The 17,759-nt window shown below is 40.2% G+C and overlaps 1 protein-coding gene across 12 annotated transcripts in view; it reads right to left on the bottom strand.

The window, feature by feature from the left end:
- The window catches only part of NFIA (nuclear factor I A), a 408,138-nt gene that overhangs the window by 183,039 nt on the left and 207,340 nt on the right, over positions 1-17,759 (bottom strand). For 9 of the 12 annotated variants that reach the window (XR_015160139.1, XM_086390289.1, XM_086390281.1 and 6 more), the window contains one exon: positions 17,315-17,380. The exons of the other annotated variants lie outside the window; for them this stretch is intronic. Coding sequence is in view for 8 of the 9 variants with exons in the window: in XM_086390289.1 (XP_086246415.1) it covers positions 17,315-17,380 (66 nt within the window). In the remaining variant the exon portion in view is untranslated. The remainder of the gene's footprint in view (positions 1-17,314; positions 17,381-17,759) is intronic. 12 annotated transcript variants of the gene reach the window in all.

Raw genomic sequence — 17,759 nt, 5'->3', positions numbered from 1 at the left:
CTTGCTTAAATGCTCACAAAGAACCCACTTCCATCTTATTCTTGTCTTCCTTTGCTCTGCTCAGTCTCCCATTGCAAAGATCCCTTCATGTCAAAGTCAGCTTGGCCAGGCGACACGCATTTGTCTTACACTGTGACAAGCTACACCCAGCTCGGCCTCACACAAGATTTTCCTTCAGAGTGTGGGAAGCTGACGGCTGCGGGCAGGTGAGGATGGCAATGGTGGGGAACAGAGCGGACAGGCAGATGCGCAGCCCCAGCCAAGTCCCAGGGAAAACCGCTCCTCCCCGACAGGCAGCAAACTCTCCACAAAAGCACCTTGCTGTGTCCGCGGACCGCCAACCTCAGAGGCTCCCACCACAATCCAGCAAGCACAGCTGCAAGTTGCTTGATGACCATCAAGGCTCTGAAACAGGAGGAAATGGGCTGGGAACTACGCAGGGCTAAGCAGAGGCCCACCAAATACAGATCAAATCATCTATCACCTTCCCAGCAGCAGACTTCTCAGGAGAGCTTGTGCTGCAGGCACACCATGCCAGACAAGAGCAGTACCCTAAGGCATCGGGGAGAGTCATTCAGTTCTGCACTTACAACTGGTATTCACCCACACGCACACTGGATGGTAGGCTCTGGACTAAAGAAAAAACGGTGGATGATCAGGGATAAATAGTCCCTGCCTTCATGGGGTTTACAATCTACTTTATAATGAGGCTGGCCTTTGCAGATGTTATTCCCAGAAGCACATAAACAAGTGAGACGTGACAATTGCCATAATATGATTCGAAATTCTGAATGAATGACTTTCAAATAAACTTGACAACTTGGAAAGTGAAGAGAACAATTTTAATAGCCTTTCAACTAACTATTGGACTTCAGTCTATTTGGGGGACGGCGGGGAGAAGAAGCCTAAGCAAGGCAGAGCGATAATAGAGTAGAAAGAATTTTTGATAGGGGACATGATATTCAGGGTCTCGGGTCTACTGCGAATTCATGTGTTATCTCAGGCACATCTCTTTACTTCTCTGGGCTTCATCAGCCCTGTAACTCATGCTTGGAACAGTGTCAGGCATCCAGCAGATGTTTAATAAATAAATATTGGTTGACTGGATGAACAATGCGTGAAGGTTTAGTGTGAATATCTCTGTGGTTCACTGTAGACGTTAGAGATAAGAACAGTCAAACAACGTAGATTCATGCGATTTTCTCACACCCCCAATGACGCACCAGAAAATAGTGTTAAGGGGCTGAGAGGCCGGCAGGAAAACATGGGCCTATGACTGCTTGTAATACTTTCTCACTGCATCCTTCAAGCTTGAATTCTGTGACAATTTAAACTCAACAGCCCTTTTCTGATTCCGACCCAGTAGGCTAGTTCCTTGGCTAGCAAGTTCAGTGGTGCCATGCTAAGCCCTTTCTTCAATATTTACAGAATAAAAGGCAATTTTGGGTTTAGCTTTGAGTGCATCAGATTTTTGACAGCTTGGAAATGTCATTCTCAGAGCAAGGACTTTTCACACGCACAGAATTCTGCCTCTAACTGTTCTATAAATGCAAATGCAAATATCCTTGACCAGAAAACCTTGAGCATCATGTTCTAAGAATGTTAGTAAGATTACATGAAGTTCTTTTTAACTGTATTAGTTTCCATCCAACATCTCCTAAATTGAATTAGAGTAAAGTGGGGGAAGGCCTAGGTTCGAAAGGTGGATGCCAAAGAAGTCACATTTTAATTTTGTCTCTGTCTCTCATTTATGGATGCTTTCTATCTGTCAGCCAGGACGTCAGCAAGCTTCACTCCAAGGGAAACATGCTGGATGACTGGCCATCCAAGAATTAAACATGATATGACTATCGTTATTAAAAACTGTTCAGACACACAATGCCTTAGTCAAATTGAGCCTTACATGGTGGATCAAATGTTCTCTTTGCTTAATAAGGACGCTATATCTTTTCTCTCACATATACAGAAGCTGAGAATCCCATTTATTATCAAGAGCACTAGCATTCTTTGATTAGGAAAATATATTGGTGGTACATTTCTTATTAACAAAGGAGACCCTCTAAGAACATCAGATTGTAAAATTCAAGGAAATTAGATACAGTGAAACTCCTCTGCATTTAGAACTAAACAAGAACAAGAAGGGTTTTGCTGGTGACTCAGTTTGTAAAGAATCTGCCCGCAATGCAAGAAGACCCAAGTTCAATCCCTGGGTCGGGAAGATCTCCTAGAGAAGGAAATGGCAACCCACTCCAGTATTTTTGCGTGGAAAATTCCATGGACAGAGGAGCCTGACGGGCTATAGTCCATAGGGTCGCAAGAGAGGGACCCAACTTAGTGACTAAGCCACCCCAAGAACAAGAGGCAGCTCAGAGAGGAGAGGGTAAGGGGGAAAGAGAGGGCAACGGCAACGTGGCACCGCCGCCCCGTGTTTGGAGGAGTGGAGTGTGTAAAATCAGTATGAAGTGGCTTGTGTATTCTGAGAGCTCCCGCCCCCACTCCATTACCACACAACTCCACCAACCTCAGCAACTCAGATAAGTTCTATGTGTGCACAGAACAGAATTATGGAGAAAAGGCTCATCCCAACATCTAGGGCACAGGCCATGGGAGAGGGCAGTGTACAGCTTGAAAAAAGACCTATCACTTAAACTAACTGCAGGTGTAGGAACCGAGAACCAGAAGGGACCTTAGCCTGAAAGCCCTCCCAGAAACACGCAGAAACACTGGGTGAGGTTCAGATTGTTTCAGAGTGTGGAGTGGAGGTTTGAGCTCATTCTAAGGTGCAAGAAAGTTATAGGCAATATCTAGGAACATACATACATTTCAGTATTTGTATGGAATGGAGGTTTGAGCTCATTCTAAGGGGCAAGAAAGCCACAGGTAATATCTAGGAACATACATTTCAGTATTTAGGTCAAATGTTTAATAAAGCTCTTGTATGAACACCTATAGTTTAACTATTGGTGCTTCTTGCATAGCTCTTATCATTTGTACCCATTTTCATCACGGACCCTAAATACCTTCAGGAGATCAGTCAAAATTCATGGCAAATATTTATTTAAATATTCATCTTCCTTATTAGAATATATGTTTGATGAACACTGGGCTGCACCTCATTTATCTTTATATTCCCATTGCCTAACACAAGGAGTAGCAATACACTATGAATAATAAATATACAGATGACTAAGAAAAGATGAATTGGAAAGGGGTGGAATTACTTTTAAATATAAATTTCCCTGAAAAAACTTTGAACGCCTAAAATGGTGGTTATCAGGGACTAGGGGTGGGAAAATGCAAGAGATGTTACTTCAGGGTGCATATATAACTAGTGCATAAGTAAGTCAGGAGCTCTAATACACAGTATGGTGATTACAGACAACAATACTATATTATGCACATTAGACTTGCTAAGAGACTAGATCCTAATTGTTCCCCACACTAGAAAATGGTAATTGTGTAATGCCATAGACGTGTCATCTAATGCTACAATGGCAATCATATTGCAGTCTAAAGGTATCAAATCAGTTTCAGACATGCAAGATGTTACATGTCAACTATATCTCAGTTTGAGAAAAAGACTTTTTCAAAGGTATAGAGAACAAACTAGTGGTTATCAGTGGGGAGAGGAATGTGGGAAGGGGCAAGATAGGGATGGGAGTGGGAAAAACTTTAAGCTCCCGAAGGCAAGATTCACTCATTCACTCATTTGTTCACTCATCATTCACCCCAAAATATTTATTTGATTGCCAGATACTATGTTGGGAATAGAATTCTTTCCTGCAAACATTGATTTCTTCCCCCAAGGGTAGTCTATTCTACATTATCTAGAATAGCAATGTCCTCAAAATACGTATTAGGGAGACCGGAAGAAGACATTAGGGCTTCTATTTATCTTTATTTTGCATCTTCTAAAAAATAATGATGCATTTGTTATTAATAATGCCCTCTCCCTCACTTGGTACCTATGTCAGATTGTCACATGTGACCCATGGTATATAACATTATCCCAAGGGAAATGTGGAATTCTGCAAATCTTTCTTATTGGTTTAATTTTAAGCATACTGTGACGTATTACTCTTTACATTAGTTGATGTTCAGCTGAAACAAGTAACGCGATTGTCTAGTTTTAATTGATTAACCACTACTGTCCCATCATAGGTGTATCATCACCACTGTCATTCTCTAACCTCATGTTTGCTATTTCCCTGGGAAGAAGGGGCATGACATAGAGAAAACACATTGAAATAATACAATTATTGTACTAATAATACAAATTATTTGAGATTATTATCAGTGCTGAGTGTAAAGCATTCCAAGACATTTCAAAGCACCTCACTGCTTATCATCCGTACAATGCCAGAGCCTTCCCCAGAAAAGCAAAGCAACACTTCCTCTGCCACTCACTAGCTGTTGACCATGAATCTGTGCCTCAGCCTCCCTGAACCTCATCCTCTAGGTCTTAGATTAGGCCAAATTAAGACAACACAGTGCAACAATTTAAAGTGCCTAGTACACACTATTATTCTACTGAAGTCAGTTTTCTCACCACTCCTACTGATGCACAGAATCCACACAGGAAGAGCTCTGAACCCAGAACACAAATGCCCAACACAACAATGTATGATTAGGCGACCCAAACTTTGTTAAGCTACTGTATTCTGAAGGTATGATGTCCTGGGTCAATTTATATAGAGAAGTTCTACCCAAGTCTCTTACTTTGAGAGGCTTTTTCCCGTGGCCCTTACTATCAATTCTGCTTAGACAGAAGTAAGTTTAATAATATCTGTTGAGATGAATAAAAGGATGCATTATGGAGATGATGAGTATCCCTGGGCACAACTCCTCTTTATTGGTTCTCCCTGGTACCTGCTTTTCTCTTTTCCCCTCTCCTTCCAAAGGGAAAGTTAAAGGCTATTATTAACTACTGGTCTACCACAGAGTCTTCTGTATCTTTTCACTGTTAAAGACATCTTAAAATATTTTCCCTCTCATGGAGCCTATTTTTCAAAGTATTTAACTTACCATCTTTACTAAATACTGGATCATTTATCTCTCCTCCATCTTTTATTAGATGAATTCAAACTACAACTGCCAAACAGGTCTCTCTCTGTATTATATGACCAGTGAACTCACAAAGTCAAAAGCAAAAATTGTCAGCCTATGCATCTTATTATCTAGGGAAAAATGCACCATTTCTTTTAAGATTTTTTTCTTTGACTCCATTCAAGAACCACCAGTAGGTAACCACTGGTCAGGAGCACTGTTGGTGCCTGTTGAATTTTACTTATATATCTTTCATGAGAGCATTTGCAAATCTACTAGAACTCACTGCACATGCATGTCCTGAGCACTGCTACCTTTAGAACTGACTGATGCTCTGACAAGGTGACTCATCCCTTCTCTGTATTAAAGATCTTACTTATAGTCCCAAACTGTAAGAAGGCATTAAATTGAAAAGCTTTCAGTTTGGACAGCATTTGCAATTTTAAAAGATAAACCTCTCTAAGGAGTTAACATGATCTGTGAATGGGGGACATGCTAGGAATCAAATATCCTAATGAACTTTGTCTTACTCACTTGAAATGGAGAATTAACCGATTCTTTTAAATAATTCAGAAATCTAAAATCAAAGGCATGATGTACAAATTTCTATTGTACTGCACAAAAATGGGGAGTGGAAATAAACTCCTTATTTTTATGTTTTCAATAAACTACATTCCTACATCTTTTCCAAGTGAAATACTTTCAAATTTATTGGCAGTCATAATTGTCTTACGCCGTCCAACAAATACAATGGCATCTGGTATAAACACCTTACAACTACTTTTATACACGCCACCTTCAGCACAAAAATCAAATGAAAATTTAGTCCACTGTTTAAAAATATTCACTGTTGATCCATATAAGAAGAGTGCTGAGATTGTAGGAAAAAGAGTAAAAATGTTCATACGAAAAATAAGAACATAATTTTTCCAAAAGAATGTAATTTTGCCCCCAAAATTAAAAACAAGAAAATGACACATTTCAGATTGCCATCTAGCACAGAGTTCGTTTCCATGAAGCAAAGAGGTGGATGAAAGAAAGGTAGACTACCCTTTATTGTGTATCTCCTATGAATCACTACAAGTTCTGGGCAATTTATACATACACACATCCACAGAGATATATCCATATACATAATCTGCATAGAAACAGTCCTTTTAGTTCCCAGGATTAATTAAGCCTGTGGGTGCCTGAGCAAGGCTGAGGCAGATACCTAACAGTATGAGATGCCCATCCTAAAGGAGCGAACAACACGGGGAAGGAAAGGAACGAACACCGCTTAAGCTCAAAACAAAATAGCAACTAAAATACACTTCCTGACGAGGTGATGGCATCCCACCTTATAAATGAGAAAACACAAGTCCAAGAGTTTGCCCAAATTTATGTCATCAATAAGTTATAGGACCAGAGTTTGAATACTGTTCTTTCTATAATGCAAGGTCATGGTTAAGCAATTAGCTTCTGACATGTAAGTGTGAAAACTCTGTCCTGTGAGTACTCTTTCTGCCTTCTTAACTGTGGGAAAGCCAGCTAAATTCTTTTGTGTCTCAGTTTCCTCATCTGTAAAATGGGTACACTAATAATACCGATCTCCAAGGGTTGTATTAGAGTGAAATAAGATCATGAATCTAGAACTCTTGGCACAGTGCCTTGCTGTGGTGGCCCTTGTATCACATGTGACAAGAAGCACCACTGCCTGACAACTCCAATCGCTCCCCTCTGGATTTACTACCATGTTTGTTCCAGAGAGCTTCCTCCAGGCTCCCAGTAAATGATTAAAGAAGAGGATACTAATGCAGACTGGTTCCTATGGGAAGACAAAAAAAACTTTATAACTAGTGACTGGCTCAAAGACTTTCCACTGGCCTGTACAAAACTTTTCTTAGAAGCTCCCTCACATCTAAGATTCTTCCTCTCCAATCCTTCTTCCTTTCCTCTCTCCTCTCACAGGTATCAGATCAGTATTGCAGTCTGAAGCCTCTGCAGCCAACCTGGCTCCCTCCCTTTATAGCTCACAGATTTTAGCCCCCAAAATCCCTGCACATCTAATTCTGTAAGGGCATATTCTTCTTGGGAGACCTAAACTACCACACCAGCACATGGTAAACCCACAACAAATGGGAGCTATTATCAATAGCATGACTGTTGCCAGCAAATTCATTATTTTTGTTAAATTTGTAATATTCATTATTACCTGGCTCCAAAGCTCAACACAGTTTAGCTCTCATTTCCAAAAGTGCTTTCCTTGAATCTGTGGACATTATCCTTTCTTTAAGTTGGAGGGTACAAAGACCACATCATGTTCTTATAACACATTCAAACATGTTTTGTCACAGCTAGTGAAACAGCCCTAAATGAGAACATAATATATATTTAGATTCCTGTAGAGCATAAAGAAAATAGCACCGTCTATTTTCAAGTCAACCTAAAGGTCTTTTCTCTACGTTACTTTTGAATGTGGACTTTTCCAGTGCTGTGTGATTTGACTGATTTTCTACTTTCACCATCTTTCATGAGGCAAACAGTCTGCCAATAACTAGGACTTGCGACAAGATATACTTCCTTTGAAGAAGTGACTCACACGATGTCCCTATGCCTTACTCAATTACAGTTCCACTAATTAAACTTACACACTGACCTGGATGGGTTGAATGGCTCTCAACTACAGTATTGTACCTACTGACTATGCCACACAAGTGGCTTATTGTTCCAAGACAACGACTGGGCTACCGGCAGATGCAGAATGAATGGAATTTAAGCAGTTGAGTCATTAGAACTTTGCGATACTCTTCTCAGGTCTCATTTCCAGCAGGTTAAATTCCAGTGGTTTGACCCTTTGTGATCACTGAAATCATCACAGACTAATTGAACCTTTTCCAGTACTGCTCTTACTGCTGCCCGTGAAACCTCCATGGGAGTGTGCAGAGAACTAGGACTGGTGGCCAGATAAAATACGTGACTTGGTTTAGATAAACAAGTCCTTTTTTGTAATAAATAGAGCCCATGTAATACTAAAATAATTATTTGTTGTGGTTCTGCAAAGCAAATTTAACTTGGTATCTTGTGTTTTTATTTGCTAAATCTAGCAACAATTGGGAGGAAAAAATATCAAGCTTCGTGGTCATGGACTTGAGACCTGAGGATTTACAATCTAAACAGAGTCCTGAGATAAGGGTTAAACTGCAGCCCCACAGATTTAGATCTCCATTAAATTTAAAAAAAAAAAAAAAAAAAGAATTGTTTGCATGAGAGTGTATGTGAAGCCAAATATCCTATGCAAGTGACTCTTTTTTCAGTAACATATGCATAAGGGAAAACCTTTCAGGATACTAAAAGATACTGCCATGGCAGACGACAGTCTCCTTTGACAATGCTATGAATTAGGCCTTTTTGCTTTGTTTACCACTCAACATTAAGTATCTAACACAGTGCAAGGGCTCAGGGCATAGCCACCACATCAAGTAATGAATGGATTTGGTACGTGCATTCCTTTGTCAAGCATATTATAGTTTATCAAAGATTTGCTGTGTCTTTCCTTGGCCAACAAAGTTCAACATAATTTGGCTTCCTGCTAGCCCTGCTGCCAACTGCTCTTCTTTCACTGATGCACCACAAGCCACCCTAACCCTGACTGTTCCTCCAACATGCCTCTGGGTCTTTCCATTTCTGTTCCCTCTTTCTAGAAGAGAAGTCCCAAATATCTGCATAGTCCTCATCTTTACTATCATCAAGTCTTAGCTCAAAAGTCAACAGGTCAAAAAGGCCTTCCCTGACTACCTTCTGTAAAATAGTGCCCTATACTCCACTGTTGAGCCCTTGTGTGTGCATGCGTGCTAAGTCACTTCAGTCCTGTCCAACTCTGTAGCCCCCCAGGCTCCTCTGTCCATGGGATTCTCCAGACAAAAATACAGGAGTGGATTGCCATGCTTTCCTCCAGGTGATCTTCCCGACCCAGGGATGGAACCATATCGCTTGTCTCCTGCACTGGCAGGGGGTTCTTTACCTCTAGTGTCACCTAGAAAGCCCCGTTTTTCTTTATCTAGCTTTGTTTTTCTTCATAATATTTAACATCACTTGTTACATTATGTGTGTTTTCTTCCAGCAGAGATGTTATCTGTTTTACTCAGTCAATCTGGTTCTGAGAATACATCTGATAAATATTTGCTGAAAGGATGAATGCAGCCTTTTTCCCCTTACTAGATTACCAGGTCCTCCAGAACAGGAAGTCTGACCCATCCCTGTTGTCCCTCAGTGCATCTAGTATATAGTCCAATGTACCCCGCAGACTCTTAACAACTATCTCGGCTCCCAGGTGGCTCAGTGGTAAAGAATCTGCCTGCCAATGCAGGAAACAAAAGAGATACAGATTCGATCCCTGGGTTGGCAAGATCCCCTGGAAAAGGGAATGGCAACTCACTCCAATATTCTTGCCTGGAGAATCCCATGGACAGAGGAGCCTGATTGGCAGCATTCCATGGGGTCACAAAGAGTTGGACATGACTGAGTGACTGAGCAAGCAGATGACTTATAAGAAAATTGAGGTGCAGGTCTTTAAGTGGCTTGGACAACTGATTTCTCCTTAGCAGATGCTCGGTGTCAGGCTTATAATGGCAGCTCTCCTTTGCTAATCCCACCTATTCAGAAACTGTGATTTGGCTTCTATTTGTTCATCTCTTGAGTGTACAAATTCAGCTTGCTGAGAAGCTCTCTGGTTGCAAAATACCTACAGAGATCTAAGAAAACACTGACTTTCCTTCATGGAGAGATTGTTGGAAATCTATTCCTGTTTTGCTAGGATTCACCACCACATCCTTTATACTTTTCTCTTTGGATATTCGCCATATGATGCCTGTGGCTAAGGCATATGAGACTCCCCTGTTCTCTTTGGGTTAAAATCAACCAAGTATAGAACTTAACAATTGAGAAGGGGCAGAGTAATCTGCTGTAAATACTACCCCTCCCCCCACCTCGATTTGCGATTTGCACTATCCCAGTAGATTTCCTTAACAAGGCAATGCCAAGGGAACAGAGTTGCCTGGAGCTGAGTGAAACCTGAAGAAGAGAAAAAGAATGAGGAAGCTGGAGAGGGAAAAGGTGCCAAAAGTCCTTGTGGCCACATGAATTTTTCTAGCAGACAACTAATCAATCTGGATTAGCGGCTCCAAATCCCCAAATAAATTATTTATATTGCATTCAGTTTACTAATATGATCCACAAATGGATAATTCTTTCCCCAAAATGATATACAGGATTTAAATCAACAAATTCACCCTCAAGTGTCAAATCAGACCCTATCGTGTGTGGCAAAGAGAGCTTATACACTATTCCTGACCCAAACTAGCCTCCCTGATAATTCACCACGTGGACTTTTCAGTGACAGAGAGAGGTACATGAAAGCGACCATTGGGAGTGCACTGCAGGTCCTTCTGAGAAGATCTGCCAAAGGTTCTATCAGGGCCTGTCCAGGGAAAAACCCAGGGAGCAGAGAGCAGTGCAGATGGCGCCACCACTGACCACCGGGCGCACCATCCTCCACAGCTTCTCCACGTCACTGTGATTTGATGGCGGCCCCTCATTTGATTTCTTTTCTGAGCCCAATTCAAATATGAACAGCATTGCTTCCGGTTTTGAGAATCGAGATCTATGGATATATTTACACAATCCCATATAAATTATAGACAAACACTTAAAATCACTTTCTATTGGATGTTTCTATTCTGTTACATCCCAACGGTTGTTTCTCCTGGACCACGAGTCATGGACACAGAACAAATGTGAGGAACAGAAAGACACCCCTTTATGTCTTCTCTCCTCTATACAGTTTGTGCGTGAGGGACTGGTTGGGGGAACGGGGTTGTGGGGGGTGGGGGTAGGGAGGGTTGTGTCTGGAAGAGACCACCCAGCCAGTCCTTTTCAGAATTTGGAAATCAGGGGAATAGAAGTCTAATCCATTCCTTATTTTGGCTACTAGCCAACCACTTGAAGTCTGTTCACCTAGTTAACCTGTATATGTAGATAATAAAATACCCTTAACGTGAGAAGTAAACGACTTTTTTAAAATGACAAATTTCCTCCTCCTCTTTTCAGTTGAAAAGGCTCTTTTACTACCCTGGATCCTGTGGTAAATAAAGCTTGGAGTACTCTATACTGTGTTAAGCCTGTGGGGGAAGCCTCCAGTCTCACCTGGTACCTCATCTTTCCAAATGCAAGATTCAAGAATTTACTTTGTTTGGAGGCATTTCTAAAGAGCCCCTGCAAACCATGATGGATCACATTTGCTAACAATATTTAAGAAAGCACAATTCACCTGGCCTCAGACTGACATTTTAGATTAAACCAAATTCTAGTTCCCCAGTCTCTAAAACAAGATAGACTAGCTCCATCTCATTGCTGAAAATTCATCAGTCAGAATTTAATTACACAGATCTGGAAACCAGAAGGCATTTAGGTTTTAATGTTTCCCTGAGTTGGGACCTTTACAATATTTAGAATATTGATCATTACTGTTATTGCTGCTATTTTGGTGGTCACTCTACTGTGTCTGTCCCTGCAGGGTTTTTGGAAAGAACACTGTTGAGAATAACTGTTGCTAGGTAATTGTAAAAGAAAGTCATGCAAATTATGAAATATTGACAAGCTTTATTTACAAGTCAATGGTGCTAGAGTGCTCCTGCTTTCCCAATAAAATGTTAACTGTTCAGCTGTGCACTGCCTTCAAAATTCCTAAAATGACACAACTAAAATGACCAATAATCAAAATAGTTCCTGAAACAGCAGTCCATTCAGTAGCAAGAAACAATTCTTAACATTTAGAATTACGAATTTTATTTTACCTTCCAACTATGTACTAATATTATATATCATACTGCAATATATCTCCCATATATTTGAGGAAGTAATGAGAAAAAAATGAAAGCGGAAGGCCTGAACTTTGTAATGAAAATATTATCAGATAAAAGAATGTTTGTCCAAAAAAGAAATATAAATTTATATTTCTTAGCTCACCACCAAGTTACAGAGTTAATCCTGCATACAAATCTTAAGTCAGGAAGTCAATATCCTTGGAAGTTATTTCGTAAGTACTGAAATACTCAAAATACAGAAATGAGTTACTAATGAAAGTGAAAGTGAAGTCGCTCAGTGGTGTTCGATTCTTTGGGACTCCATGGACGGTAGCCTACCAGGCTCCACCGCCCATGGGATTTTCCAGGTAAGAATACTGGAGTTGGGTGCCATTTCCTTCTCCAGGGGATCTTCCCGACCCAGGGATCGAACGCAGGTCCCCTGCATTGCAGACAGATGCTTTACCGTCTGAGCCACCAGGGAAGCCCACCAATGAAATACTAACAGTTGAGATTCCCTGTTCATCTAGCAACACTTAGCAACAATACCTAGTTTGGTGATACAAGATAGGAAGGACATACACAAAGATGCTGAACATGAACACAAGATCCAACCAATACTCCAGGGTGATTTTTGAACTGGCAGATAGAGCTGGAAATTTTCAAAATCTGAGGCAAACATCATGATTAATGGCTTTCCACTGATGGCAAGTGGCCCACCTGAGAGTTGATGCCACCAACACACACGCAACTACCAGGTAGATGAGGAAGAGCCAACATGATTAAACCTAAAGAAAATTATCTAAATACCAACTCTGATTTCCTGCTATAAATATCACATTTTTAAAACCACTAAGATGAGATTATTATTATTTTAGCAGCTTGTACAAGTGATGAGAGATAGTAAATAGGAAAAACAAACTCCAATCAAATACATGTGACACAGCTTTTCTTCTTCTGGCACAGGAACTGTACGTGGTCTTCTCTGGTTTTAGTTAAGGGTGCGTGCACAGGGAGTCCCCACTGGGGGTGTGCTTTCAGAGTGCCAGGGCTGGATGATGCTCTTCCCTCAGTCACTGCCTCAGTGTGGCCCCACGGAAGTGTGCCTGGAATTAAGCAGGAGGGCTATCACATGAGCCTCTGCCTCATCAATGCATGACCTGATGCCACACAGAACGCAAGCTATGGAGGACTGTTCACAGGCCCTGTAAATACCGAGGAAGCACTGCAAGTATTCTGTGCCACAGATACTCTTTTTAACAGTAGCCAAAGTACCTCCTGGGAATTCACAAAGGTGGTATGAGTAGATCTTCTAAGTCACAGTCTAACAGATAAGGCTTTAAACCTTCAGGAGCTCTTGAAAAACCAGAAAGGGGATTTCTGTAACATGCAAAAGGATTAAATGAATGATAACAGTTAGGTTGAAAACTTGGTCAGATTCCATTCTTTATGGTCATCAACTATAAACGAACAGGATGGTATTTCATATCTTTGATCACACCTGCTCATTAGGGTGGGGTGAGGGTGGAGTTACAACTTGATCTACTCTGTCCATTAGAATAGCCCCGAGCTTTGGCTTCCCAGCACTATTAGTCATATCTGTGTATGTATGTCTGTTTGTCATCCATGTACAACTATACAACTTTTCCCCACAACCAAATTACATTTCAACTTCTTCAGGGTTTTTATTTTTTCTTAAAAACCTCTTGGTAAATCAACAGTGAGCAAATACTCAAAAACTATGTACCACTGCAGAACTTTCCCCCATTCTCAAATTAGATTTTCAACTTCTCCAGGGTTTTTTTTTTTTTTCCCCTTGATAAATCAATAACAAGCAAATACTCAAAAACTATTTGGGGACAATGACAGTTTATTTGTCTACCTATTAATTTTAATAAATACTAGGTATGTGTCATGTTCAAAGCATCCGAAATTGGTCATGAATTCCGTCCATCAACAGCTTACAGTTTTTAATAAGTGAGATTCTATTTGGTTTGTGCCAAGGAAAAATTCAGCCCAAATTAAAGACATCTAAGTGAAGTCCCTTCTTTCTAGAATAACCTTCTTGGGCATTCATTCTGAAGGCCCTAGCAATTCTGCATCACTTCTGTAGTTCTCAACTCCTGAGAGGGAAACAGAATATGAAGAATAGAACTAAACAACAAAATAGATATGCCACTATAGGGATTATGGACAGATTTAAGAGACTTAAACCTGACATTTCAAAACAGGGTAGGTATCTACAGAAGATGTCTCTATAGAGTCTTGGTTTATTGCTGACACTCTTCCTCTTTCTACTCCAAGTCTCCCAGCTTGTTTCCTTTTGAATATGTGTATCTCATTACAGATCTGAGCTTTAGCTGGAGAGTCCTGATGGTTATCTTTGAGTGCTTACTATGAACCCACATTATGCTTTCACAGGCATATTCTCATTTTGTTACTCAGGAGTTAGGGTCTTTTAGTGTTCCTATTTTACTGATAAGAAGACTGAGATTGGGGCGACACCTTACTCAAAGTCCCCCAGCCTTCGTTTCATTTGAACTCAGGCCTGTTTGACTCTAGAGGTGGAGTTCTGAATCATTACATTATACCAGTGTTGAGTTTCAGTGATTCTGACATTTTATCTCTGGGTTTCAGATAATTCCTTCAAAATTCCCATGTAATACTCTAATTGGACAAAGATTTGTTTTCTTTTACAGTTGAGTCTTAAGGGAGTACAAGAAAAGAAAGCAAAAATTCTGTAGAAATAAAGAGACTAGTTGGGCAGGGAAGAAACAGCTGCATCCACTTTAGGTAAAGTTACATGGCCTAGTTTATGGTTTTGGATGAAACAGCATGTTACCATTTGTCTATTCATTCTCCATGGTTTACTAGGAAAATACCATTCGTTTCCCATTACCTTTCTCTTCAAGAGCTAGGATAAAAAGAATACTATTTCCCCTCGAATATATACATAAAGAAGGAATAATGAGTTCCCACTTTATTTGAAGATCAGAGTCTGTCACTTCTTCATCCACCAAGATTTCAAAAGTCCTTTAAGAGTTTTGTTGATACATTTATGAGTGTTCTCTTCTTAAAAATGAAACAAACAAACAAACAAAAACCTTTCAGGAACTCATCTTCCATAATCTGGGGTAATGAAAGAAGACTTGATCAAAGCAGCCCCAGAAAGTCATCTAATGCATGTAAATACCTAGTCCAGAAATCTTCATTTATTTTCCTTCAGGGATTATACATTTAAAAAAGAGGAAAAAAAATAATTTTTTCCTCAAATAACTTTATCTGAGATTGACAAAAGGCAGAAAGAGGAAACCCAAGAGGCTGGTGTTCCTCTAGTCTGAACTCCAGTTGGAACTGTCTAAGATGAAGCAACATCTCTTTCTCTGAAATAAATAGAAATTTGAAACATAGGAATTTATTATTTTCTCTCCTGGATATTACCACTTTCTTTCTTTGAACTCACATGATCCTTCCCAAATGGTACTGTGAACCCTTGAGGTGGCACCAAGTGATCTGCGGTTAACAATGAACTTGGCTAGTCTCTCCTCGTCTTTGGCCGAAAAATTCGGGCTCAATCCTGGTTGCTTTTTGGAGTGGGAAATGCACAATATCGGTATTACAGCAGCTCCAGAAAGGCATGCCAGGCCTCTCATGCTCTCAATTTATATTTGCATGTGAACAGCTTGCCGGCCATTTTATGAAGACAGATGAACCGCAGGCCTGCGAGAGGGGCAGCCAGACCCAAACACGAGCGCCACACACCCCAGCAGCCCACCAGTTCTCAACAGTGAAAATAAAACGAGTACCTCTGGACACAACTTCAAGCCGATTATACATAAATATATTATATGTAAAAAAGAGACATATAAGCATCACCTATAAGTCAAGCGGGAAATAAAGAGTGAAACTAGTCTATAAATATCACTCTTTAAAATGTCAACAAAAAATAAGATGTAGCTGTTTATGACACTAAAAACAAGCCTTCAGAGGTCTCTTTCTCTCTCTCTTTTTTAATGCCTGCTGTGAAAAGACAACTTTGATACGTAAAATACCACCAAAATACCAGGATGAGGAGAGGAATAGCAAGACAGTGCATATTTAATATGGGAGCCCAGCAACAATGTAGAGAATTTCTGAGGCTTGGGAAATGAACAAATCCTGAGAAATCAGTGATAGGCTATTCAAAGTGATAAAATCAATCCTCCACCCCACAACACTGACATAATTCAGTTTACTTATCTATTCCAAAAGATCGGGTGGAGATCAAAACAGAAAAATAGAACAACAAAAATAAGACAGTCAGGAGGAATGAGGTCATTTTAAGTAAGTGAAAAACAAAGTATGGCTGGATTATACTAACTAGAAAAATAATACAAGGAATACTGAACAACAGCCAACTTTTATTTAGTGTAAAGTCCTATGAAAGATACTATTGTGAGCATGTTATATATATTATCTTATTTAATTCTTCAACATGTCAGTAATATTATTACTGTACCACTTCAAAGAAGAAATAAATCAGTACTCTGTGAGGGTAAATAACCTATTCAAAATTACAAAGGAAAGAAAGAACAGAGGTAGAATTTAAAAACAGGTCTGACACCACCGCCTGAGCTTTTAGCCACGGTGCCATATTCCCTCCGAAGGTCCTTCATGGTCAAGTCACCATTAGAGGCTTCAGCTCTTTCATCAAGGAACAGCACTATGGAATTTTATGAGATTATATCCATGAAAGTGGGAAATACAGTGTTTAGCATGTGATGAGTACCACTAGGTCACTCCTCAGTTTTTACTGAAACTGATGGTTTTACTCAAATTCTAACCTATGATAACTGTTTTCATCCTTGGAGCATATATACTACACACTTAGTATTTTAGTGGATACTATTATATTCATATATAAAGTGTGTATTCTAGGTAATCAAGTTCCTGCAATACACAGCTTATACATTTATGCAATTGACACATTGTGAAAATCTTTCAAAGGCAGACATCATTTTCTCACAGTAATTATTTAGCAGAAGCAAAAATCTTCCAAAAGGCCTCAAAAATACTTGTTAGTCAATAAACTTAAATCATCGTGAAGAAGATCATGCGTCACTTGCCACATTAAAAGGAACTGAAATAAAAAGGCATTGGCTCCTCACTTATGCTGTAAATGACACTGATCAGGTAAATCAACCCTGCCTCAAACGGTAACCAACTTTCTTGGGAATGAAGGTTCTTAAGAGTACCCTGATAGAGTTTGTGGCTGAGGGGAAGGGTTTGGGGCTGTTAGAGTGACCCAGAAAATTCCTTAAGTTCTCAAAGACTGTTCCTACTGTGTGGGCCACCCACTCGGGCAGACCTTGAAATCCTCCTACTTGGTTGGCTGCTGGCTACCATGGACTCTCAGAACAGCAACCAGAGTCCCAAACTAAACTTACCATTTTCTGGCTGGTCCTTAATGTCAGCATCACTTGGCTGGCTGGGACTTTCAGATTGACTTGAATCTGAAAAACATAAAAAGACGGCCAAAAATTACAGGGTCTGTGAAAGAAAAGTGGATCAGAGGTGGCAGACTTTCTCAAAAGGTTCAGCCCGTAAACCAGGAGTGAGAACATTACAGAGGTGACATGATGATCAAAAAAGGAAGAAAGAAAAGACAGGGGGAGAAGGGCGGCAGCCGCAGCAGCCCATGCCTTCAGAGAGGACTCTCGGTTCTGTTTACACCTCCGGCAGCACTTGGCTTGCACCAGATCATAACTTAAAACTCTTCAGAAACCATCCTCCTACACAGAGACCCTTTCCAAACTGCTCTTCTCCATTATTTATACACTAGAGTCTGATAAAGACTTCATCCTTCATTACACACATCTGAAGCTTGATTCA

Source organism: Bos grunniens, chromosome 3 (genome assembly GCF_055505025.1).
Source record: "Bos grunniens cultivar Pamir isolate PY7600 chromosome 3, Bosgru_T2T1.0, whole genome shotgun sequence".
Classification (NCBI taxonomy): Eukaryota; Metazoa; Chordata; class Mammalia; order Artiodactyla; family Bovidae; genus Bos; species Bos grunniens.
Note: the sequence above shows the minus strand (reverse complement) of the source record. Positions and strands in the feature narration are given on the sequence as shown.